The sequence below is a fragment of the Drosophila elegans genome, unplaced genomic scaffold (assembly GCF_018152505.1).
Source record: "Drosophila elegans isolate 14027-0461.03 unplaced genomic scaffold, ASM1815250v1 contig_149, whole genome shotgun sequence".
NCBI lineage: Eukaryota > Metazoa > Arthropoda > Insecta > Diptera > Drosophilidae > Drosophila > Drosophila elegans.
The window spans coordinates 3,300,536-3,325,909 of NW_024545513.1; the positions used below are offsets into that span (position 1 = coordinate 3,300,536).

The 25,374-nt window shown below is 40.0% G+C and overlaps 2 protein-coding genes across 2 annotated transcripts; one reads left to right on the forward strand and one right to left on the reverse strand.

Annotated features, from left to right (window-relative positions):
- On the reverse strand, positions 1-24,626 carry LOC108138405 (polyhomeotic-proximal chromatin protein). The gene is given in 11 exon segments (XM_017260590.2): positions 1-4,695; positions 6,490-6,878; positions 6,880-7,066; positions 8,332-8,604; positions 9,186-9,304; positions 9,389-9,640; positions 9,716-9,943; positions 11,818-11,912; positions 12,588-12,765; positions 23,382-23,820; positions 24,337-24,626. Coding segments are annotated over 10 exon segments (4,500 nt in total). The 5' UTR covers positions 23,493-23,820; positions 24,337-24,626; the 3' UTR covers positions 1-2,027.
- Positions 7,083-8,305, forward strand: LOC121466765 (RING finger protein 151-like). Its single transcript, XM_041707144.1, has 2 exons — positions 7,083-7,520; positions 7,596-8,305. Exons 1-2 carry the CDS (start codon positions 7,365-7,367, stop codon positions 7,635-7,637), a joined length of 198 nt encoding a protein of 65 aa, XP_041563078.1. The 5' UTR covers positions 7,083-7,364; the 3' UTR covers positions 7,638-8,305.
- Positions 24,627-25,374: the final 748 nt, after the last annotated feature.

Below are 25,374 nucleotides of genomic sequence, written 5' to 3' on the forward strand. Positions count from 1 at the left end.
TAATTCTTTATTTTTTTCCTTTATTTGTTGTAGAAACAAAATAGTTTTGGTAAAATTCCTCTTTAGCCTTAACCCTTTAAATAAATTTGTAAAACTTAAATAAAATTAAACAATTGGTACAATTTACATTTTATTCAATTTTTCAAAATTCTAATGGCACTACATTTATTTTGCCCACAACTGTTCGCATGTATGAGTGTGTTGTGTGTCTTGTATTTTGTGTAAGATAATTATGTTAGTTTTTATAAAATGGTTGTGTGTGTTTGCCATTGTGCCAACAACTTTTGTGAGTTGCTTTTTTTTGTTTTTGTTGTTGTTTGTGTTTGATGGTTTGTCTGGCTGCCTGTGTGTTTTTGGGTAACTGCAATTCTGTAATATAATATATATGTATATATATTTATATGCATGTATATATAGTTGTATATAAAAAGAGCATTTCGTTATTTTTTATGCCTAACGAGGGTTTCCTTCTTTTACTTTATCCTTTTAAATGCAGTTATTGACCTGAACATTGTTTGTGGTTGTTGTCGATTAATTAATATTTCTTATGCTTGCTCTATATTAAGTATGTATGCATTTAATGTATGTTTATGTTTATGTATATGTATGTTTGCTTGTTTATCATTTTGCATTGCTGAATTCATTTTTAAAATAGTTGAACAACTTGGTATGGCTTCTTTTCGTTTTCGTCTTTTCCTATTTTTATATTGCTTGAGTTAAGAACTTCGCTTTTCTTGTGGTTTGCTTCTCTAAAATGTTAAACTTTTAATTTATTTTATGTTTTGTTTTGTAAAATGTTTTCCGCTGAAGTTGTTTTTTCTTCCTTGTGGTTTTTTTCTTTGTGTTTTTGTTGTCTTGTGCTTTGTTGTTGCTGCTGGTTTTTCATAGTTTGTTTTTAGATTTCTGACGTCACAAAAATTTTACGTACGTGTTGCTGTGGTTGTTGTTGTTGGTTCTCGCAACGGATTCTCAAACAATAAAATAATGCAGCGTAAATCGCTTATGCAAGTTAAAAAAAAAATTGGATAATAAATATAAAAAAAACACACACACTTCTTATGAAAATATAAGTTCTTTAATGGCGAAAAAGCGAGAGACAAAGACGGAACTAGATTCTCGAGAATATTGCAAAAAACTTGTTAATGTTCAAGAGCTCCTAGCAATCGTTCGCCGACGGTCTCTACCCGCTTTTTCACCCGTTTTAGATCATATTTTTTGGGGTCGAGGCTTACAATCTGTTGTAAATAAATAAATTTGTGCTTAAAACTAAATTGTACTTAACTAAGGCTTTTAAAATATACATGTATGAATAGTGGTCACAAAAAAAATATTCGTTATAGTTGATCTTAGTTATGTACTATATATATATAACAATAGGCAACAACACAGAGCAGAGAACTGATGTAGGTTTGTATACGGCTTTATGCGGCACAGCACCGGTTAAAATAATAGTAATAAATCTTGTAAAATTAAAAAAAAAGGTCTTGTAGATATTGCTCATACATAATGCAAATGTAGTTGGAAATTGTAAATTGTATAAATATTGCATAATAATGTCCAACCAAAAATACATTAAATTAAATGTACAAAACATGTTGGGAATTATAAGGTACTAGTACTATTATTTTGACCGCTACTCTTGACATTTTAGCACATTATTAAGCAGCTTTTGCAGTTTTGAATCAATCAGAATAGGTTGAATTTTGTACAATATACATTTATATATATGTGTGTGTGTGTGTGTGTGTGAGTTCGTTTCATTTCGTTGTGTGTGACCTAGACAGAGCGTTGATAGAGAGGGACAGAGATATCTAAACATAAAAACAGGCAGGGTTCTCCAAATTTCCAATGCAGTTTCTTCCGCTTCCGCTTGCGCTCACTTTTTCTAGCTGCTTTGCCTCCAATTGTAATCGCTGTAGAATCCGCCACGTTCGCTTTTCATTTACCCCTCAACGCGTCCGCCGCCTGGAGCTGCCATTCCTGGTGTCCTGGCGCGGATTGGACAATTCTTATGACGTCTCTAAAAATCATACCTTGAAGGTCTTCTCGCGTCGTTCCCGCTGTTGCTGCTGCTGCTGCTGATCCCGCGAATGGTGATGGCTACTGCTCCTGCTGTGACCAGCAGTTCCATTGGTCGGCTGCAGCATGGAGCTCATGGAGCCAGCGCTACAGAGCGCGGAGGAATTGACCTCCTCGCAGGCATAGCTGGCAATGCGATGATCGCTGCGCGAGCGCTCGCGATCGTGGCTGCGATGATGATCTTGGGCAGCAGCTCCTCCTCCTCCGCCATTTCTTTTACTGGGAGCCGCCTGCTGCTGGGATCTGCGATTGCCCAAACGCTTGAGCTCATAGTCTCTGGCATCGGCCACATCGAAGGTGGCTGCCCTCTGCTGGCTTTGCTTGGATGCTGAGGATGCATGCTTGGAGTTAGAGCTTGCTGTAGCAGCTCCTCCTCCAGTGGCACCCACTCCTCCTCCGATTCCACCTGGATAGTACTCATCGTACTGATGCTCCTCGCACAGATTGGCATTGCAAGCGGTTGTGGCCACCTGCTGCTGCTGCTCCCGTTCCCGCTCGCGCTCCCTTTCCCTTTGGCGATGCTTCTTGGGTGGCAGGGGAACGGGCGCCTGGTTCTGCGATTGCGCCTGGTTTTGGCTCTGAGTTTGTGTGGCCGCCGCCGCGTGCAGCGATGTGGATGAAGTGCCTCGGCGCACCACATCCACACCGCCGCCGCAGCAGGCGCACTCCTACAATTCCGTCACCGAATACAGATCGCTATGGTTGCTGGTGGTGGCAGCTGCTGCTCCTCCTCCTCCCCCTCCGCCTCCTCCTCCTCGTTCACCTCGCTTCAAGGATCTATAGAACAGAGCCTGCTGTTGCTGCTGCTGTTGCTCCAGCAATAATTGTTGCTGCTGTTTCGTGGAGAAGTTGTTGTTGTGCTGCCTTTGGTAGAAGGCCAATTGCTGCTGTTGCTGTTGCTGCTGGTGGTAGCTGCTGTCGTAGGAGTGCTGCTTCTTAATGTTGCTGCCGGTTATCAACTGGCTGGGATACTGTTGCTGCTGCTGTTGTTGCTCTATGTAGCTGCGGGCATTGTCCAAAGTTTCCGCCCGTCGGGGACGCTCCCGCTCCCGTTCCCGCTCCCTCTCGCGGTCTCTGTCCCGCTCTTGCTGCTGCTGCTGCTGCTGCCTCAAGCTAGCCGACTTTGGCGGCAATGTCTGCATATGATTGGCATTGCTGCTGTCGCGATTGCTGCCCGTTTTGTGCCTGTTCTTGGGCGGCAGCGTTGGCGGTTGCTGCTGCTGCGGCTGCGGCTGCGTGGCTACGGCCTGCAATTTCTGCGCCTGCGGACGCTGCAACGAGCGGTACTGGCCCAAACTGGCCGCGCACAGCGGCTGAGCGGATATCTTCGATTGTTGCTGTTGCTGATTGGTGGGAATTTCGGGCAGCGGCTGGTTCACAATGGAGGCGGGATTTAGCGAACGCTGCTGCTGTTGCACTCGCGGCGCAGCTGTGGGCAACACCTCGCTGCTCTCGATGCTGTAAACAGCCGAGGGTGGCAGTATATGCGTGGTGGGTGGATGCAGCTCCCTTTGTTGCTGCTGCTGCTGTTGCTGTTGCTGTAGGGCCAGCAATTGCTGTTGCTGCTGCTGCTGCAGGGCCAACAGTTGCTGCTGCTGCTGCTGCTCCTTGGCATACGAGCTGCCCACACCCGTGGTGCCAGGAATTTCCGTAAATGTATTGACTATCTTTGGTTTGGGCGGAGGCGGTGGCGCAGGTTGCGGCGGAGCCGGTGGCACCAATTGCTGCTGTAGTTGCTGCTGCAGTTGATGTTGCTGTTGCAGTTGTTGCTGCAGTTGCTGTTGCTGCTGCTGTTGCTGCAACTGTTGCTGCTGATGCTGCTGTTGCAACTGTTGCTGCTGCTGCAACTGTTGTTGCTGCTGTTGCAACTGCTGCTGCTGTTGTTGCTGTAGCAGGAACTCTTGGGGAATGCAGTCCGGCTGCTGGCAATAATCCTTCGAAACGGTGGCTATTGATGGCGCTTTGGCGCTCCTCAAGTTCGGCGAATGCACAGCGGGGGCAGCGGGCATTGAGGGCGTGGCGTTGACAGCGGACACACCCTTCAGTGAGCCACCGTAGCGACCCACATGCCGCAATGTGGCACACTTGTTGCTCCCAGCAGCGGACATTATGTTTAGGTTGTTGTTCTGACCCCTCACCGCCTTGGGCCCAATGCTTATGTACTTGGGATCGAAGCGATTGAAGCTGTTGTTGGTCACATCGCGCGGATCACGATCATCCACGAACTCCCCATCCAGACCGTTGCCCGTGGAGCGACAAATGCCAGCATTGGAGTTCTGCACCGACAGCACCGATCGAATGGAACTGCCCGTGGAGCGTGGCAATGTGGCCGATGCAAAGATGTTCTTGATCTGGTTCTGATTGATTAGGCTGCTCTGCTGTTGCTGATGTTGCTGCTGCTGGTGTTGCAACTGCAATTGCTGCTGCTGCTGTGCTGTGTTGTTGCTACTGCCTGCATGGGAACTGCAGGCAAGCGAATCTCAGTAGAAGTCGTTCGACTCGAGCGTCTTACACTGCTTGCTGAGCGTCGCATACTTTCCATTGTTGGGTCCCGGCAAATACGATGCCGATTGCTGGTGATGCGACGGCAGGCGTCCCAGAGTGTGGTGGCCTGACCTGAAAACCAAACAGTTTCGATTAGTTGAAATCTCTGTTTTTTAATTAGGTTCAAGGTGATTCAGTTAGGGGATTTAGTTTAGTCTTTCTACCGGATGAACCCTACAAATGGTTAGAAACAATTGGTTAATGAATACCCTATAACCAAAATGAAAATAAGGCATTAAAATAACCTAAATTTTAAAGTTAGAAACTAAAAAGTGTACCCACTTAGGGTAGTTACACTTTTTGGTAGCTATTCCTTAAATGTGTTGTTTTAATACTTTTTAGGTCATTTTGGTTTTTTATTGTTTTCTGAGTGCACTTCAACTAGAGAACTTATGCTCATACTTTAAATACTTGAAAAACGAGAAATTCAATACCCAAACAAGTTTGGTATTTTAGTAGTCTAGTAATTTCAGCAAAATATTGCTACTAAAAAGCATTAAAGCATACCAAATTCCTTTATTTAAGTAATAATTGACTAAAAATGGCATTAGAGGTAAGCCCACCATATATATATGGTGTATATGGTATATATTTAAGAAATAATCGATTTTCCTAAAAATATAAGCTTATTTTTAAAGCCATGTTTAGAACCTTATACCTGTAATTTAAGAATTTTTCTTTAAATTAAGGAATGTCTTTTTCTCAGCGTGCGTCTAAAGTCGATTTATAGTTGCAATTATAAATTTCAGATTACATTTAAAAACATCAGATTACAAAAAAAAAACAGTAAAAGTTAAATTTTAGCGAATCATTTTTGACAATCTCAAAGACAACAACAAAAGCCGAGTTATGCAAAATTTGCAGATATTATAAAAAAGTGTATATATTGTTGTTAATGACACATAAGAAAATAAATTCCCTGCTAGCAAACTGATAAAGTTAAGGTCTTTTTGTGATGATTTCGTTTTACGCTAAACAAGTTGTCTCCATTGTTATTTGCATGGGTTAGTACGGCTCGAGTGGGTCATGGTCTTAGTTTTTCCGTTACAGTGAACCCCCGCTGGGAGGGCTGTATGTGGGTAGGTTCTGTGCCGGTTGTCTTTGTGTTCATTTGTAGTGGGTGATGGATAGTGCTAATGTTCGTTGTCGGTTTTCTCATGCAGGTGCAGCACAACGAAAGGAGCAACGAAACAACCAACTAACTAAAACAAAAGACAAACAATAACAATAACGATAAACAAATAAGTCTAACAAAGCCCCAACTAGAATCGTAATAATATAGTCGATCATTTCGACTATGCGGAACCCGCTACTCAGATAAATATATTTTTATGAGTTGAAATTTATGAGAAGATATTTGACTTGAGAAAAGTTATTGTCTACGACAAGTAATATTGTTTATAATATATTGAACTAACTTAGTATCTTTCTTTTTGGGGAAACAGGCCTTAAATGTATTAACTATACAATTTCGTTTTTTGGGAAAACAAAGAGGGGTATATAAAATTATAGAATTTGTTTACTATTTGAATTATTTTGTCATTTAAAGTTTTTACAAAAGAACTAAACCATAATTTTTGGTTGACAAAGACCAAGTTCTTGATTCAAAACTACTAAATATCTAAATATTTGTTTCGTTTCTTCCTTGTGATGCTGATAATGCCAACAATTACACTGACATATTTTTAGATCTGATTATTAAATACGATAGATAACAGATATAATAGAACAATCTTTCTAATCATGAGCAGCAAGTTCCCAAAAAAAAAGGACAACGCATATGGGATAGGGATTTTGGGGTTTTGGGCGCTTTTTTTTTTCTTGGGGAAGTAAACAAAACAAATCAAATGAAATCAAAGTTCATGCCTTGTGCCATGCACCAAATCGTAGCCGGGCGGCGGCGACGGCGATCGTTGACCACCATTGTGGCTGGCCACGCCCACCGCCGCTGCCACCGCCCCCGCCGCGGAGTTAGTTCTATGCTGTGTATTGTTGCTGTGGTTGTTGTTGTAGTGGTGGTGGTGGTGGTTGCTGTACAGGTGGTTGTTGTGGTGGTGGTGTTGTTGTTGTTGGTGGCTGTTGTTGTTGTAACCGATGGTGCCGTTGTTGTAAGTAGCGTTGTGGGATGAATTGTGGCTTGATTGAGATAAAGGTGATGCCAACCCTTGTCTCAGGCCCGCCGTTCCATTGCGATAGGGTCCCACGCCGTTGTGTCCATTGGCGCCCATGCCACCTCCTCCTCCTGCCCCGCCCCCCGCCGCCTCCGGATCCTGGCAGGGTGCCCGACCCACCGCCGCCACCCACCGACGCCTGCTGGTGGTGCAACAGCGTCCGGTTGATCGTTCCCGTGCTCAGCGGTGCGGTGGGCGAAATGCTGGCACTGGGCGCATTCGAGGCGGGGAACAACGGCGCCGTCTCCGATTTGTCAGCGTCCAGCGTTGGCCTTTAAGTATATAAAAAACAAAAAACCAATTGAGAAAAAGTTATAAAATAATAGAGTAAATGCAAAAACGCCTGGTGTTATAGCGCCCACACTTCAATGAACTTATGTTGTGATTCATTTTCGGTGTTTTCGGAGATTTGAGAGCTCAAAATTCTTAGATTTCGTAAGCCGATCGAGATGGCTTTGGCAAACATTTCGCCCCAGGCTGTGACAATGTGTCAGTCACTAAAAGAGAACAGGAATCACCTGAAAACTCAGAACTTGAAGCAGAAAAAAAAGAAAAAAAAAAACAAACACGATGCATGAATTTTGCGCCGTTTGCCTTGGCAAACTTCGTCGGCAGGTGAACACCCCGTGCAAACATACATTCTGCAAGGACTGTCTCTGTAAGGTCTACGATCGGAGCCCCGCCAAAGCGTGTCCCCTCTGCCGGGCGCCCTTAGAGTACTATATCGTAAGTGCAATCATTTTGGCCCACTAATCGGAATCTGTATAATAAAAGGAGCGCTTTCTCTGGACTACTTCACAGATCCAGAGGAACAACACTATAAAAATTGTTTTTTTTTCATAAAATGTTATTGTACCAACTCTTCTGTTCTGTTGATTGTTCTGTTCTGTTCTGTTTAATTGTTAACAAGTTGTGTTTAAAAACCTGTTAGTTGTTTTGTTTAATTTATGCGTGCACTCTATAAAGTGATTCAAACGATTGTTCAATGAATCCCCGCTCAAGGTAAGTTGAACCATAATCGTAATTCATTTTTAAAAGCAATATTATTTCAGCAGTTGTAAATAACTTAATAAAACGTTAAAATTTGAATTGGTACCTACATTATCGTGGGTTTCACTGCAGCAAGATTTTTAAAGACTTATTTTTAAAATAAATGAAAAGTATGAATTGAACTTATGTGATACATTTTTACATTTTTAAATTTGTCATGCAGCAAATAGATTTTGTAATAACAATTTTGGGCGAATTACTGAACCAAGCTTTTAAAAAGTTTTAATTAGAAAACATATTAAACATCGAAAAACTGAAGGTATAAAAAAAGACAACCACTTTTCAACTATAAAATCTACATGGTAAAAATGTTATGGTATATTAAATAAAAATGTATGTTTTTCCCTAACGTTTGAATCATAGTTTTGAATGCACAGTGTGGGCTATATTCTTATAATGTGCTTTAAGTCTTTTGAAACAAAAAAGGAAGTATTATGTTTTTTTCCTTGTTTTTTAAGATTTAAAAACGTTTTTCCACATATCGTACCGCTTGGTTAGATAAATCCAGGCGTGCGAGTCGGCGTACACCAGGATCGTCAGCAGGAAGGAGGTGAGCAGGCCAGCGACCATCATCAGGCTCAGTCCAAGAAGTCCGCCGCCGCAGAGTCCGCGGAGTGCCTCCTCGTAGTGCTGGTCGATGGCCCGGCGGTCCAGGGTCTCCGATAGAGTGGTTAGGTTGCGCAGCGTATTCTCTAGATCGCTGTCCATGGTGTTCAGTGTGCGTTGGATGTCGATGTGCGGATACGTGTCCTGGCTCATTCTGCGAAGCGAAAGAAGGATATTTTTAACTTTTCAAACCCTAAACACAATTAAAAAATCATCTCAAGGCTAAGAGGGAACTTCTACAAAAATAGTATTAAAATCACAATGTTATAGTCATTGTTATAGTTTTTTTTTCTTTTTTAATTGTCCTTGAAAGTTCCCAAAAGTCGAATTTTTCAGTAATTTTACAACGATTGGTACGTGATGGAAAGTTCTATGTTGTGAATTAGCAATCTACGGGAAAAATCCTTTCAGAACAACTAGCTTTTAGTCCTGGGTTTTTTTTTAGTATTCGACCTGCGTAAAACGATTTTCAGCAATATTATCACAAATAAATCACAACAATTAAAAAAAAGTCCCGTGTAAATAAACAAAGTTTAATGTTCTATACAGAATGCATCTCATTTACCAAATCGAACCGCTATAAAAATAAATTGTTTTGACTTTGCTCCACACGAGTTCGTGTAAACAGAAATAAACTTTAAAAGAAACTATTTGCCAGCTATTTAGCCCATTGATTTCTATTTCCGCCAAAGTATTCCACTGCAATCCATCATACGAATAGATTCATCTACTTACCGCTGCATGTGCTCCACACTTTCCCTGGCCCGATCCACCAGATCCCGGGATTCGTTTAGGCGCAGAATGAACCGATTGCGCGGAGTGCCGCAGTTGAGGAAATCGACATAGGGACTCCGCTGTGGAATGCAAAGTACACTTAGGTTGGTAAACTTTTCAAGAGTACATGGGATATCATCATCTCTAAAGGCAGCACCACTCACCATGCCCACCTGTCGGCACATATAGTCGTGCGGTCGCATACAAAAGTCGCCGGCAGCCACACTGGATGCCAGATAGACAGCGGCCAACAGCCAGCAGATGATGATGCAGAATAGGCCCGAAACGCTGAAGAAGATCAGGGTGCAGCGTGATCGCCGGGCCACGCCAATCACCAGCACGGTGCAGAGCAGTAGGAGGACAGTGAGAAAGGCCAGAGTGGCTGGCCAGCGAATGGATTCGTAGAACTCACCAAGCTGGCGGCAGAATGGTGAAGGATCAGTTAGCTATTGAATGGATATTTTTGCGGCAGGACTGATGTATCAACTCACTTGCAACAGTCCCATTAGCGAGGTATCGTTCTCGCTGCCCTTGGCCTTCATAAAGTAGTGCACCATGCTGTCCAGCGAGGCCACCGCCCGTGAGGTGTTCTCCGTGACCAGACGTGATGTCTCGATGAGCAGCATGACCACCGTCTGGTTGTATTGTGGCTTCACCACCAGCTGCTCCACCTTGTGTCCGGACATCCGCGATGCCAAGTCGTGCTTGATGCTCTCCGTCTGAAAATAAGGCAAAACAAAAACAAAAAAAAACCGTGGTTAGGAACTGAGTTTAACGCATTTTACAATAGCTCCTGCCCAATTAAACATTAGGAAGTAAGTTAAACGCAGGCTTAAATAACTCCTGCAGAAATACAATTACAATTCCGATCTCACTTAACAATATTTATCATTGATAGTTCATGGCAATCTGTAAACTTGATATCTCGTAACTATTTACAATTTATATACAGAGCCAATATATTCGAGAGCTAGAGACATTAATACGTTTTTTCTTAAATGTTACGATTATATTTGATTTGCAAATGCAACTCGAGTTCAACCCCCAAATAGGTTAAATCAGTTCAAAAGTTAATGACCAAATACAGGAGGGGGGATTGGTAGGGGTGAAAGAAAGAGCCCCCTTCTTAACGACGCCCTTTTTCACAGTCGTGTCCTTTGCCCCCCCTCTCAGTCTGGAATAAAGCACACCCAAAGAAAAAGGAAAAATAGTTTCTATCGTAATACTTTTGCTTCCGCACTTGGTTTGGGCTTGGGTCAGGTTTGTGGGTGTCTGGGTGTGTGGGTGTGTACTTTGAGGGGTTGCTCCTCGGGTTAAAGGGATTGCTTCACACACGCACATCGCAAAGGCAGCCCCACCCTGCGAACAACGTCCTTTGTGCCAGGGATAATTAATAGCGTTTTACTCAAGAGTCGAGCAATGCCAGCCATCTGTTTGGCCCTCTTTCTCTGCATCTTCTCTGCTTCGTCGTCGTCGTCGTCGTCGTCTACCTTTGATGCTGCTGGCTGACTCAACTCCCTCAACCGCTAACAGTGTTGGGAAGTGTCTAGATACTTATACCGAGGTACGTACCTAGGTAGCAAAATGTGTTACTTTTTATCTTACCTAGGCATAGACTTTTATTAAATTAAAAAAAAGCTTTTTTATATACCTTTTTCTTTACTTGTACTTCATCTAAGTTCCAAAAAATGATTCATTTTCCAACACTGCCCTATGGCCGCTTTCCATTTCGTCTTCTAACCGCTTGCCTGATAGGCTCATTTGATGTGAATAATGCTTTATGTACCTTTTATCTTACCTATAGCTTGAAAAATTATTTACCTTTATGTAAACTAGTACATTTTCCAACACTGCCTACTAACCTCTTGCCTTATCGGTTCGTTTGCCCCGCCTCTTTCGCTGTCGCTTCCTGTGTCTGTATGTGTGTGTGTATGTGTGTGTGTGTTGACAAAGTTTATGAATAGCAAAAGTCTTGGCCAGGAGGACACACTTCCCCTAGTCCCTATTACAACCTTCTAGCCAACCCAGCCCCATTACACCCTCCCTCCCACGTGGCCACGTAACTGTCAACACAGCAGCCAGCTTTTAGGTTGATTATAATGAACAAGGAGCCAAAGAGGGAGACTATGCTGCGTATGGGATGGGAATATGGCCCGAATGGGAATGGCATAAGTTTATGAAAGCCAAGAATTAGGCAAGGTAGAGGGGCACTGGGTAACTAAGCTCAGTTAAAGATCCCACTTCAGACTTCATTTGCGTACCAAGAGAGACAGAGACAGTGACAGAGATAGAGCGAGAGCGAGAGAGTTTTCGAAGCCCACAAGTTTATAAAGTACGTTTGGTCTTATAAAAACACATATGGTTAGAAACTAATTATCATAAACATATCTATATTTATTTAATTAATTCTCAAGTTAGCTAAACTTGATAATGTAATTATCACATTTCACGTTTGTGAAAATAAATACAAATAACACTAACACAGAACTAAAATGCTTGACCCTATACAATACAAGTTAGTCTCTATGTTTTAAAAAGCTCCAATAATAAGTGTTCTATCTTTTGTGCTTTTCACTTAGGGAACCAAACATACCTGTCGTTTTAAGGTGAGCACCAGATCCTCGACGTTCTTTCCGGATCCAAAGGCCTGCAACAGGCCATTGTGGAAGTCATCGTTTCCGTACAAGCCTGCAAGTGGAGCAAGAAATACAGAAAGAAATCAGACAGAGATTATGGAAAGGTTATGGGATGAGTTATGTGACCGAGATACTGAAGACATGAGGGACATAACCATTAAGAAATCGTGAGCTGGTGTCAGAGATCAGCGAGATATTTAAGATCAGGGCAAGATCATCGCGGGGCAGGTTAGTGATGTAACATTAGCCGCGCCAGCGGCGACACACATTTCGCATTTCTGATTCAATTAAGCGCTCTGTGCGCAGCTCTGCGGCTAATTAAATTATTATTTCATCGTTTGTGTCGCCGCCAAGCCAAGCCATGCCAAGCCAAGCCACTTCCACTGCCGTCGGATGACGCATGGTTGTGGCTCTGGCATCGGCATCGGCTTTGGCTCCACTTCTTTGCCGCGACTTTGCATACGTGACCAGCCACTGTAGCCGTACTCCGCTCCACTGGCGATAAGTCGCGTTCTGGCTAATTGCCAATTGCCCACCGAAAACTGAAAACTGAAAACCGACAGCCGCCAACACGCGATGCAAAGGGATTTACTATATACGTGCTTTGGCAAATGCAACTGGGACTGGGATTGGGACTGCAACTGCTACTGCAGCAGCGGTTCAACGCCCTTCCCCATGGTCATTCGGGGTGCCCAGGACTCCGACACCAACTCCAACTCGAACTCACCTAATCCAATGGCCGCACAGGTCATCAATGTGATGATGACCAGCGAGCAGCTCTGGCAGCGCTGGGCACTTGGCTTCCGCTGACGACGGTCGCAGCAGCGGGTCAGCAGGTAGAGCAGCAAGCCCAACAGCGAGACGATCAGCAGGCCGGCGGGAATGCACGCCAGGATGCCCAGACTCTGTAAAATAATAAGAAAATTATTAGACTTGTATAAAAAAGTGCTCAAAAAAAAGATTTATAATAGGTTCAAGCTGGTGGTAAACGATGCATCAGCAGTCTTTCGGCATTGGTACCTCTACGCACTCTCAATGCCGATCAAGAACAATTTGCTACTTCCGTTTTCAATCTTAATAAGACTTTCATAAAATAGATTTATAATAGGTTAAAGTTGGTGATAAACGATGCATCAGTAGCAAAAAAATCAAATCCCCTCCTTCTATTAACACAGTCCAAAAAATAAGACTTATTATAAGGCAAAGCTGGTGGTAAACGTGTATATGTGAACCCTTTGTTTCCACTTCCCGGAAAAAAAGCTAGTTAGATTTTTGGCAAAGTTAACCAGCCTAACGCAGAATATCAAATCAAAAACCCAACTTTCATTGTTGTTAGCTCAACATCATTCGCTGGCTTAGTCAGACTAGTTTATATTTTATTTTATGTAAAAAACAACAAATCTGTGATATATACTATAGTACCATAAACTTCAACTTTTCCTGATGTAAAATAGCTTAGTTCAGAAAATAATATCACTATTCCTTAAATTGCATATTTGAGCAATCAATTCCAACAGATATGTAAATTCAATTTCGTGTGACAATATTGCAATGGAAATTACCATCGAACCAGAATTGTTTGTTGAAATTTTAATTAAAAATGATTTGATTGATATTGACATTGATTTGTCGATTGCGAGACCATGGTACCGAGCTTAATCAAATTATTTGAGTTGTTAAGCCCATCATAAAAAGTTTAAATCGCGTGGGAATGTATATATATTAAAATACGTAATACACAAGACAAAACTATGCAGTTTTAAAAAATAAATTATATGGTTCCTCCTGGCAATTAAAAGTACCTCGATTGATTAAATTGGAAAATTCCAGACAAACCGATTCTGATCGTTTGTAAATAAAATCATTGGAGGTGAAGAACTGGAAAATTTTATATATTTGATTGAATATTAATCTGTGCCAAATTTAATCACCTTAAGATTGATTCACTCGACATGTTCCTTTAAAATGTTGTTAATTAAAAAATGTATAAGCCAAGTTGGTTGTTAACCAAACATCATCGCCTGTTGACAGACAGTTTTTGTAGCTCTAAATAAAAATCACTTTCTGTGGACTCCACATTCATGGCTCTTTATGCTGGACATTGGAAAAACTTTTAATTGAATAAGTTGCAACTCGATGCCTTTGTTGTTGGCACTGCAATTTGTTGTTAGTTGGCTTCATGGTGGCAGAGTGTCCTCAGTAAAGTTAATTTCTTTTTTTTTTTTTTTTTGGTCCGTCTTCGTGTCCGAAACTAAATTGAATTGGCCAAGAAGAAGAAAAACAGGTGTAAGAAGACACACACACACACACACACACACACACAAGACTTTAGCAACTTTTGCACCGAAAAACGTATTTGCTTGACGGTAATTTCATTGCCTGTCATTAAAAAACACGTTATATACTGTGAGCTTCAAATTACCCAGTGAGGATATTGGATATTCCTGGATATATGGCACGGCGATGGAGATAGAAACCCCGCACTCAACATACTCAAACTCGAATGAATGGCAAATGAGTCAGAGTCAAACCACTTGAGACGTCCATTCCAGTCGAGTTGAGTCGGGTTTCAGTTTCGGGATTTCGGTCTTTATTCAGTGGCTAAATGGGGATACTTCAGGGGGCTCGAGTGGGGCGATAAAAATTAAAGAGCAAGTGCACAAATCCCATTCAAAGACTCCAAGTAGTAGTTTCATTTAAGTGCAAGATTTGAGTATTGCATTCAGTGTGTTTGTTCTCTCCGCGATTCTTCTATTATGTTTTAAAATCTATTTCTACTTAATGAAAACTATTTCAAGTGCTTAACTTAGGAAATCAATTTTTATTTATTTCTATTTAAAATCATAACTCATTTAACAAGCTAATAACTTAATAAAAACTACCTTTATAGCTCTTTACAACTCTTTACAGTCTAATACCCGTATTGCCAATGAAAAAAGAAGAATCAATGTTACCGTCATATATAACACCCATAATTGAACTAGTTTAAGGCAATTTCCAGCAATTCCCAGCTGTCAATCAGCGTTCTATCGGAATCGGAATTGGCATCGACACCGGACGCACCGTTCTATGGTCATGTAGACACGGCACATCCTCGTTGGAAAGTAGTACCCTTTCCCCACTTCACCTCTACTCTCGTAATTCGTAACTCGTATTTATTATTTATTGCACTTGTGCCATGTAAATAATCATTAAAACTAGTTACAGTTGCCGTCGTTGTTGTAGTCTTTGTGCCTCGGCACAATTACGACTCCTCGCAGTTGAATGACACTTGAGAAATGGCATCACCACCACCCCGTTTTGCACCACCTTTCTCTTTCATTACACGCAGAAGAAAAATGTCCAACAATTGCAGGCTAAATGTGGTGGTAAATGTTGCATAAGTCTTGCGGTATGTATAAAAGTGAACAAACAATTACTTAAATACATTGTTTTTCATCGCTAATCCAAATTAAATTTTATTTTTCCTCGACATGCACTTGTGTGCATGTTGATTTTTAATTGTGTTGGTAAATGCACTTGGCTTGCCCTGTTTTATTATTATTATTATTATTTTTAATATTAGCGCTTTTATTTTTTTTTGTGCTGTGCATATAAACTAACAAGCCCCCCTGTAGTTTTTGCCTCTCTTTCCATTTTCCTGCACACCCAATCTGCAAAATGAAGCGAAAATATTCGCTTCTAACAAGCGGAAAACTACCCCAAACCTCCCAGCCCCATTGACCCCACTTTTTTCAACTTCAACCTCCCTTTGGGCACGGAACCCTTTGCAAATGCGGCGCTAAAAATGGCAAAAATTACGCGCTGCCTCCGATGGCGTTCACCAAATTGAATTAAATCAAAGCAAATTGCCAACAACAAATAACCTTGAAGCTCTTCAAGTTCCCCCTTGTAAACCAAACCAACCTTCCTGCACACATCCCCAATTTAATTGAGAATTTTCCCTAGTATTTGTGAATGTGTCTCCATGGGAAGTGTGAAAACTGCCACGAAAGAGGTGGAAAAACGAGGCTGTGACTGGGGGATTTGTGGAGGGCTTATTGCAAAATGTATCACGAAAGATTCTCATAAATAAACATGTATACAAGTGTAGATATAATCGGGATTTAACGCCAGGAAGAGCAAGATTAAGTAAATAGACAAAATACGACAGCGATTAACGATCAAGTAAGAATTAATCATTGGAGACTCTTTGCGCACTTTTAAAAGGTTTTTCAAAGTGAAATAAAATTTTAGAGATGCACTATCAACCGTTCTTGATTCTTGTACGATTTATGACTACAAAATGATCAAATCTATTTAAGGGTTTCAGGAACATTCAAAAGAAAAACCTCAAGTAAACCATGGGGAATTTCAAAAATTAATCATTAAAGAATATGATTCATAAAGTTCGCATAAGTCACCATTTCTTAAATACTTTACTTATGCAGAACATTAAACATTTAAAGTCAAGAAAATACATACATACTTTGAGGGGAGATAAGAAATATTTTTAGGAAACCAATGGTTAAAAAAGCAGAACAATCGTTCCTTTTAGTGCTACAATGGCTATATACAAATGACTCAAACAAATTTTAAATATTTTTAGACATTTCAGAAGTTACGAAATGTAATTAGCATTTAACTCCAAGATTGAGGTAATTTTTTTAAATATTAGAAATTTCGGTTTAAAGAGAGTTAGTTATTTAAACAATTTCAGAAATAAGAAACACACCACCGGATTTTCCCATTAAGTCACTCAGTTTTAAAAAATGTTCAGTTTAAATATTGTTAAAAATGTTAATTATGATAATTATTATATGAAAACGACACTCATAATTAACACTATCTGTATTACCGCAAAAACTTTACAAATTAAAAATATTTTGTTTGCATAGTACACCCACAAAAACTAAAAATCCTGTAAAAAATCAATGAAAATATGTTGTAGTAGTATCACTTTGTGTTTTCCTAGCTGTGATCGAGTTTTGTTTTTTCGTGGGTGGGCGAGTTTTTCGAATCCCCTTCTTCGTAGAATGTTTGTTGGATAAACCAGTTACCCAGCTCAGCTCCACCCAACTTCCTGCCCCCTTCTTGGACCCTCAAGAGGTGGCCCTCAGCGAGAGACAACAGTTATAATAAATACATAAATATGAAGCGAATATATTGTGAGCGCAGCGGGCTATCACCCGTCGTTTCCGCTTTGTCACTTCGTTACGGATCGTTTCTATGTTTATCGCCCTTTTCCAATACCAGATTGTGTAGAACAACATCTAAAGGCGATAGGAAAGGGTCATAGGGGCTCAAAAAACACAGATTGCTGGGGGAGCAGTCAAGGTTAGCCACGTTTTTGAGATAAGAAAAATTCAACCTCTAAACTTTTTAAAGGATTTTTAAAATCTACTTTTTAATGTATAGTTTTTCCCTCAAAAGTCTATATATTGTAATTAATTTATAACTATCTTATTCTAATTCATTTATATTATTAGTCAAATTAGAGCACCCTTTTAACAGAGAACAAATTTTTTTTTGTTACTCAACACTTTTAACACTTCAAATTAATATTTAGTGCCAGCCGTTTTCATGGTTTTTAAGTTCGTTTTTTAATCACTATCCCAGATTTTAGAACATTTTTTTAGGTGCTGCGCAGGAAACGAACCCGACATAAACCAAACATAAACCTAAGAACTAGCAACCAATTGAAGTTTAGCCTTTTGCCTTTCAGTCAGTCCCCCCTAAACAAATAGAAAACCAATTTGAATAGAACCCGAGAAAAATAGAGGAAGAGTTAATGGACGGAGCAGGTGTGTCCGCCGCTGTTAACGTGGCATAATTTCATATGCAAATCTAGCAGCGGTCCGTGATGAATTTTCAATGGGCAGTGGGCATAAATCCAAAATTCCAGTTTGGTATCATTAACTCGGACCGAATCTCGTTTTCAGGCTAACTTATTAAGAGCTAAAGAGCCCACATAAGACGAGAGGCCCACACAAAACTTTCTCACAAGAGAATAAAAGCAGATAAAGAGCCCGAGAGAATCTCTCACACAGCATCCTATGAAACAAAACAAAAGACGAAAACGAATGCGGTGTAGGTGGGTAGATATACATAGTGTAAACAAAAAATAAAAACAAACACCAAAATTTGAATTTGTTTTTTAACTTGAACTTGATGTACCCAAACGCGAAATAATCAAATTTTATGCAGTAAACAAAAGAAAACAATGAAAACGGACCACTATGGCCAATATGGTGTCATTATCTGATGTCATCTTGCATGTAAGATTTTTCATAATAAGTTTGGAGATGAAATCACGCTGTGAAGTAAGTACTCTTTACATGAATGCTTTCAATGTGTTGACGATAGTGGGGACTGAATGAAGATGATACAATAGCTGTCCGGTTATTCATTTTTATAGATATATAGATATATATTCTTCTTACATGGTAATAAAGATTGCCAGACCTTAACAAAAACTGCTCCTATTTACATTATTATATATAAACACTCTCTCTTAGAGTTTAAAAATATTTGTATTTAGTATTAAAACTTTTATATTATTAACATATTATGCGCGGGGGCTACGTTGAATTCAAATCAAACAGAAATCGAAATCAAAATCGAAATGAATTCGTTTTGGGTGGTCTCAACTGTTCGATGAATTTATTGGTCAGCATCTTGAGCTTCTTCGATGAGTAAACAAGGCCAAGACGGGTCCAGAAACAAATAAACAGCGGAAAAGAAAGACGCACTGCAGTTTGGGGACACTCAAATCCGTCCCAGCCTCTGTCAGTTCATCTAAATCCCATCCATTTCCAAGTGCAGCAACATTGTGACGAGTCGTAAAAGAACAAAAAGGAAAACAAGCGAAAGATACGGATACAAAACAATCTGTAAAGTGGGCATACAGGCACATCTGGCAAATGTGAGGGCAGCTGTCTGTCATTCAGCCTCGAAGTAGGAATAAGAATCGGAATGGGAATGGGAACGGCAACGGGAATGGGAATGGGAATGTGAATCGCAGTCGGCATCTGAATCTGAATCAGCCTGGTACTTCCTCCGTTCCCTTTTGTTATTCCGCCAGCAGACGGAAATCTATTGGGTGAACAACAAGAATAAAGGGTCGCGGTCGGGGAGGAACCAATAACAGACAGATTGCAGTTGCCACGATAGTCCCAGGCGGTTGGAAAGTGTTGACGCAGGCAAAAAAGGTTGACAATCCGCATGAAATATTCGAAATCCATATACGTATAAGCAATCTGCATAAAATGTAAGCTATATATAGAGCAATCTCCAAAACTAAACCCAAGTCAAGAAATTGGTTGTCATGCATACAGTAATGCAAGGAAGATAAAGAAAGGCTTTGGGCTTTGAGATTATTTTTTGCAATTTGCAAATGAGAATGTTAAGAGCTTGAGCCAAGGCTTAAAGTAGTTGAAAGAAGATGGGAAACATCAGGTTCGTTAGAGAAAAAATAAACTTTTATTAACTACTTTAATAATTAATTAATAATTATTAATTATTGATAATCATCATGGATACTGGGAAAAACACATTGAACCACTTCCAACCACAATGGTAATTTTTTTGTGGTAATAATAGAGCAGCAATTATGGGATTATAAAACATGGTATAAGATAGTTTTAAAGCTGTAGAAAATACCACCACCATTATATGTACTCGTGAGAACTCTTTATTTAAAAAACGTATGTATGGAGCATATTTCTGGTAAGCAAGTCATTCCATCCATTTATATTTTCCCATTTCCATTTCAAGTCCCAGACCGCGTTTAATTTTAGCCCAATCTATGGATTCATCTGGACGATGCGGGACCCTTACCCTATATTTCCCTCCCTGTCGCGTGGGCACCCGCACTACCATAGTCAAAAACAGTTGCGGTCAAAATAATAGAATTTTATAGCTTGCGGAAATAGCAATCAAAAATAGGTTGGAAACTACCTCTGAATTTTTTTTTTTTTTTACCAAAACTAAATGGGGCAAATATAAAAATTCACTCTTGTCATGTTTTAAAATATTTTTAAAAAATATTAATAAAATAAAATATTTTTAAATTTTTAATAGAATATAAATAAAAAACCTTTTTATTTTAATAGTAGTTATATTTAACTTGTTATAAAATCATTTAGTACTGCATATTGAAAAGTGTATTTGAAGGAACTAAGTTAAAAGTTCTTAAGTTACAGTTCTAAAAAACTAAGTTAAAAATCTAAACCACATTTTGTTTAATGGTAAGTTAGTAAATTAAAAGAAAAGTTGTCCTTAATTTTAAGAGTATGTTTTTAGCTATTTATATTATACCATTCCTATTATTTTAACCGAAATTGTATGTACATTGTAGATAAAGATGGGGTTTTTGTATCTGGTCTCTTGTCATTGTCCACGTCCGCCACTAGTTGAAGGTTGAATTGATCATCGCCGTCGTCGTCAGCATTATAATCAATGCAAAGAGTGGATTGTTTTTAGACGGGAGGAGTCTCTGGTGGGTAGATGGCCATACGTTGATAAAGACGAGATATTGAAGGACTCGCTGTTCTCGAGTGTTTATCGCATCCTAACGTAATCCAAAGTGATGTAAGTCTGCCATTCCCTCATCCATATTCCCGACCCTTTTGGCGTTCTTCGGCTTAGCCGGCTAAAGCTAAACCTCAATCTCACACCCTGCCTCCCCAATTAACCGTCCATTGCCGTCACACACTCGGAGAAAAATTTATAGATAAAAGCCATTAATTAGGAACTTTCCTCCGAGTTCACGAACTACTTTAATTTATATATTTTGTTGCGGGGAAATTTTTTTTCTAGATAAAGGACTGGCACTATCATGTTTTAAGGCACGCTAAATATATACAATTTTAATTTGCAATTTAATGTTTAATGTTTATTATCTGTATTGCCAAGTTTTGAGTAGTATTTTAAGGTTAAACACTCCAATTTTTGCATAGTGTGCGGATGACTTTTGCTGACGCGCGTGAAAACTACTCCCCAAGTCTGAGGGCCCCCCTTTGTCATCCCGCCCCCTTTCGACCTCCACCCATAGCACCACCGTGGGGAGCTATAGTGCAGCCTGACCTACATCTACGTCCACATTTACGTCCACCAAATGCAACAACACAAATCCGAAAAAGAAAAACCGAAGCCATATAGCTCTGCCAGCTGACCTGAATTTTCGCACACACACACACAATTTTCGCGCTGGAAGCCGGCATTTCCCAGCATCAAGGAGGAAATGGGAGAATGGAAAAGTCTGCTAATTTTAATCAAATTTCCCCGCTGGGTTTTTAGCAATGATTTCGCGTTGGCTGGATTGGGGGGAAATCCCAAGAAAAAGGAACTCGCAATTTGCATATGTTGATTGGGAAGCCGGTTAAAAGGGCGTTGTCCTGTCCTGCCCCTTTTCGGGATATATATAGCGGTAAAGAGGCGAGTGAGATAAGGAAGAGATGGTGATGATCGAATGGTCAGGCGGCGGAGAGACAAAGAAAAAATAAGGGAAATAAATGGGGGGAAAAGAACCGAAAAGGAAGCCGGAAGTGTGCAGCTGCTACTCACCCCCTCTACTCTCCGCCCCTACTCCTGCACCTCCTCCCTCACCTTTCCTTTGCGTAAAGGCAGTGTTGTCAGTTAAGCCTATTTCAAGCTATCTAGCATATTATTTTTAAAATGAATTGCATAATACATTAATAAATTCAACAAAGAGCAATGATAGTCCTGTGAATAAAACCATGTATCTTATGTTTGATACAAAAGTTTGTCTGTTTCTTTTATATAGTCCACAACGAACAAATATAATTGTATAAAATTAAAGCATTTAGGAATTATAACTACTAAAACCCTTTAGTATATTTTGTATGTTTTCTTCCATTTGGATATAGCTATATGGTTTTAGCATTCATTTTTTGTTTGTATCCTTCGTTAGCCTATTTTTATCCAGATTCAGAATCAGCTCAACACCTCGCAACACTGGCCCAGAGGCGTCACATGGAGCGCACATGGCAGGAACAAAACGAAAAAGGAACGGCTGCAAAGGCTGTCAAAGAGTACCTCTCTCACAAGAGAGAGCACTGTAAAATCAGGAGACTGCACGGCGGAACAAAGTGGCAGTGGGACAACTAGAGGCGGGGCAAAAGGATGAAGAGGAAGAGCAATGGAAATTGAAATTTATCCACGCGTTTTTCCTCGTCTTTGCCTTTCTTTGTGCTCCTTTTGTGTCCTATGCAATTGCAAACAGGACAAACCTGGAGGGCAGGTAAAAACTCGGAGGAAAGCGCACAGAAAGGAGACAAAAGACACATAACACGTACCGAAAATTTCAAAATAGATATGGAACTTAAAAACCTCGAATCTCAAGTGGAGATGCTCGAGTTCCGCTCAAGTGGTATTTTGGTATTGGTGTCGGAATAGGAGCCGATTGGAATGCGCCCATAATATAAAGTACAACCTCTCAGATCTCAAATGGAGATACTTCGAATTTGTTTACAACTTCAACCGAAGTGTCTGGGAATGTGTTTCGGAGTGACGTTACAGTCGGGGATTTTCCCGCATTCCATTAACCCCAAATACCCAACTGCATTGCATATGTGATCAACCTTTCATAAAATCTCATAATCTAAAGCAAGTTTTAAGCGGTATGCAAAGAAAATATGAAATATTTTAAATATATAAGAATTTGATCATGTCTTGTTTATTGAATACTTGTTTATCTTTTTTCAAATTTAACTATCTAAATACAGCACACGCATCATCGCTTAAAGTTTACCCAAGGACCGACAAACACAGTCCTTAAATCCGCGGACTAACACAAATGTGCGTCAAGGCTTAAGTTTCCATAATTTAATACTTAGTTTTAGACGAGATTTTAAGAGATTTAACACTTATATATCTGGTCATAAATGATACTCTTCCCACCCATTTTTAAGACTTTGTATGGATTGTTACCAAGGATATATATCCTTTTTTGATTACCCTTAAGTAGTCTTATTGTGGTTATCGTATGCTAAGTGCCCTACGCATGACTCATTTAAGGAGCTTTCACTTCCCGTTTCCCTTCCCTTAACCCAAATGATTTTGGCCCCTTTTACAGTTACAGTTACCGTTATCGGCAGAGGTATTACACGGAAAAAAATTAGCTCTTAAGGTGTTGAATAATGTTAAGTGAAGATTATTTGTATATGTTGTAACTTGAAACGGTATTATTGGCCCCATTTCACGAGAAATCATTGAGTTCAAGTCCCAACTCTGACTTTTTTGTTGTTTTTCAGCTTGCAACATCTGCCACTGGTAATGAAAGTACTAGTTCAAAACGAAACTACGAATTTTTTTCACCCTATCCTTTATAATAACTTATCAAATCAAATGTAATTTAAATTTACATAGATTACATAAATGCATGGAAATGATGGCGTTTTGTTTCTATTTATCTTATATACATATATAAAACTGCCTTTGAAAAAGTAATAGTGCGTTTTGATGCCATTAAGTTAATATATGATTTTTTTCCGTGTTTTGGGATTGGTATGGTACTCACCTCGAGGTAAACATCGCTGTCAGGATTGAAGGTGTCGTTAACCCGACGGAATGTGTAATTCACGTGCGGAATCGAGTGCAGGATTTTGACGAGAAGGCTCGGCTGCTCCATTTTTGTTGCTTTTTGCCGTTTTTTAGTTGTTGTTACTAGTGCAGTTGCAGTTGTAGTTGTGCGGCTGCCTCAAAAAACACACACACATGCACACAATCGCGTTGATACAAAAGGAATATAAATTCTCTCTTTATTTTTCCGCTGCTGCTGTTTTTGTTGTTGTTCTCTAGGAGGGGGGAGGGTTCTCTTGGTGGGAGTTTCTTTCAGTGTGGTATTGTGTCTGTCGGTGAGCGTGCGTGCATGCGTGCGTGTGTGTGTGTCTGCCAGCGAAGGACGTAGCTGGTTTTGACGTCACAAAACGACACCGCCGCTGAGAATAAGAGAGCCGCTGTAAGAACAAGAGAGAGAACACCGTTAGAGAGAGAGCGAGCCTGGTGTGTGTGCGGGGGAGAAAGTCGAATCCTGCAAAAAAAAATAAAGGAAAAACCAAAAACAACAACAACGCATGCTCTCTCTCCCTCTCCTCTCTTTGCTTTTAGCGCGTTCTGTCCGATGCTCTAAATTTTCACTTTCACTTTTCACACACCCAAAAAAAATATTGAAAAAAAATCCTGAAATCCAAAAAAAATGCACACACACAAGTAAAACACCGCCTGCGGTTTGTTTTGTTTGAGTAAAAAAAATATATGTTGAGGTACTATATAAAATAGTAATTTGAAAGGTCGCAGGCTTTACATCCGGCACATGCTATGCAGTTTTTGAATATGTATGTACATATTTATAAATGTTGATTACTCCTGCCAGTTGAACCAATTTTGTTTCAAATAACACACACACCCGCGATCGTGGTATAACTTCATCATAATAGCCAAAAGTCGGGCGTTCAGGGCGTTGTTTCATTTACCGTATCGTTTCAAGCCGCGACCCGTTTCGTTTCCGGTTCGTTCCGTTTTGCAACCTCCTCTCGCCCTCTCAGTTTCTTCCTCTTCTTCCACAACTTCTATCCCCGTCTGAGGTGCAAAAAAGATACTTCATCAGAACATCTTCTTTATCAACGGGATTTCCCTAGCAGCAATCCATATATTATACTCCTGCCCGGTGATTTTCGAGTTGGAAACTATCCGAGGTTTGATTCGATTTTTCGATGGCAGCGCGCACCCGACGAGCAGCGCGGTTGAAAATGCAATAACAAAGAGAGGATATTTCGCGGTTGCTTAAATAGACTTTTTCCTGCTAGTCGCCACGGGAGAGAGCGGTGAGAGCGAATGCATGGTGAGAGCATCGTGGGGCGAATTCAGCTATTCGTCGGACAGATTTTCAGATTGATTTGCAAATTAAAACAGATTTAGCAACTTGTGTTTCTATGGAATATGCCCCAAAAATCGTAAATTTTTATATTAAAAAATCAATTATGAAGCAAGATAATGTACATTTGCTGGACTGCGTTAAGTTTAATATTTGAAAACGAATTTTCGGTATAAGGAGTGATATCACTTTTATTGTATTTTTTTAATAGAACATGTCCCAAAAATCAGATACTTTGATAATTAGATAAACAATATCATAAGAAGATGAAGTAAAATTGCAAGTTATTGTATTTTAAATTAGCACTTCATTTAAATCATCTGTCTAATTTCTGCTCATAAAAGTTGGCATCACTGGCAGTGGCCGAGACATGCGCGACGCTCTCTTCTGCGCAGTCAATGAGAGGAACTGAGTCAGAGAAAGGAAGAGAGGCTTAAAGCAAAGACAATGACGTTTTTTAGATTCCCTACGTATACCTTAATGTTTTAAAAACGGCTGAACACCGGGGTATCCAATAATATTTACTGAGTATTATTTTGGTAAGATTATTATTCAAGCTTTTCAAAAATTTACAAAGAAGTTGTTGCAATGGATATGTTATTTATCTTAAAATGAGAAAAATAAGAGGCTAATTACT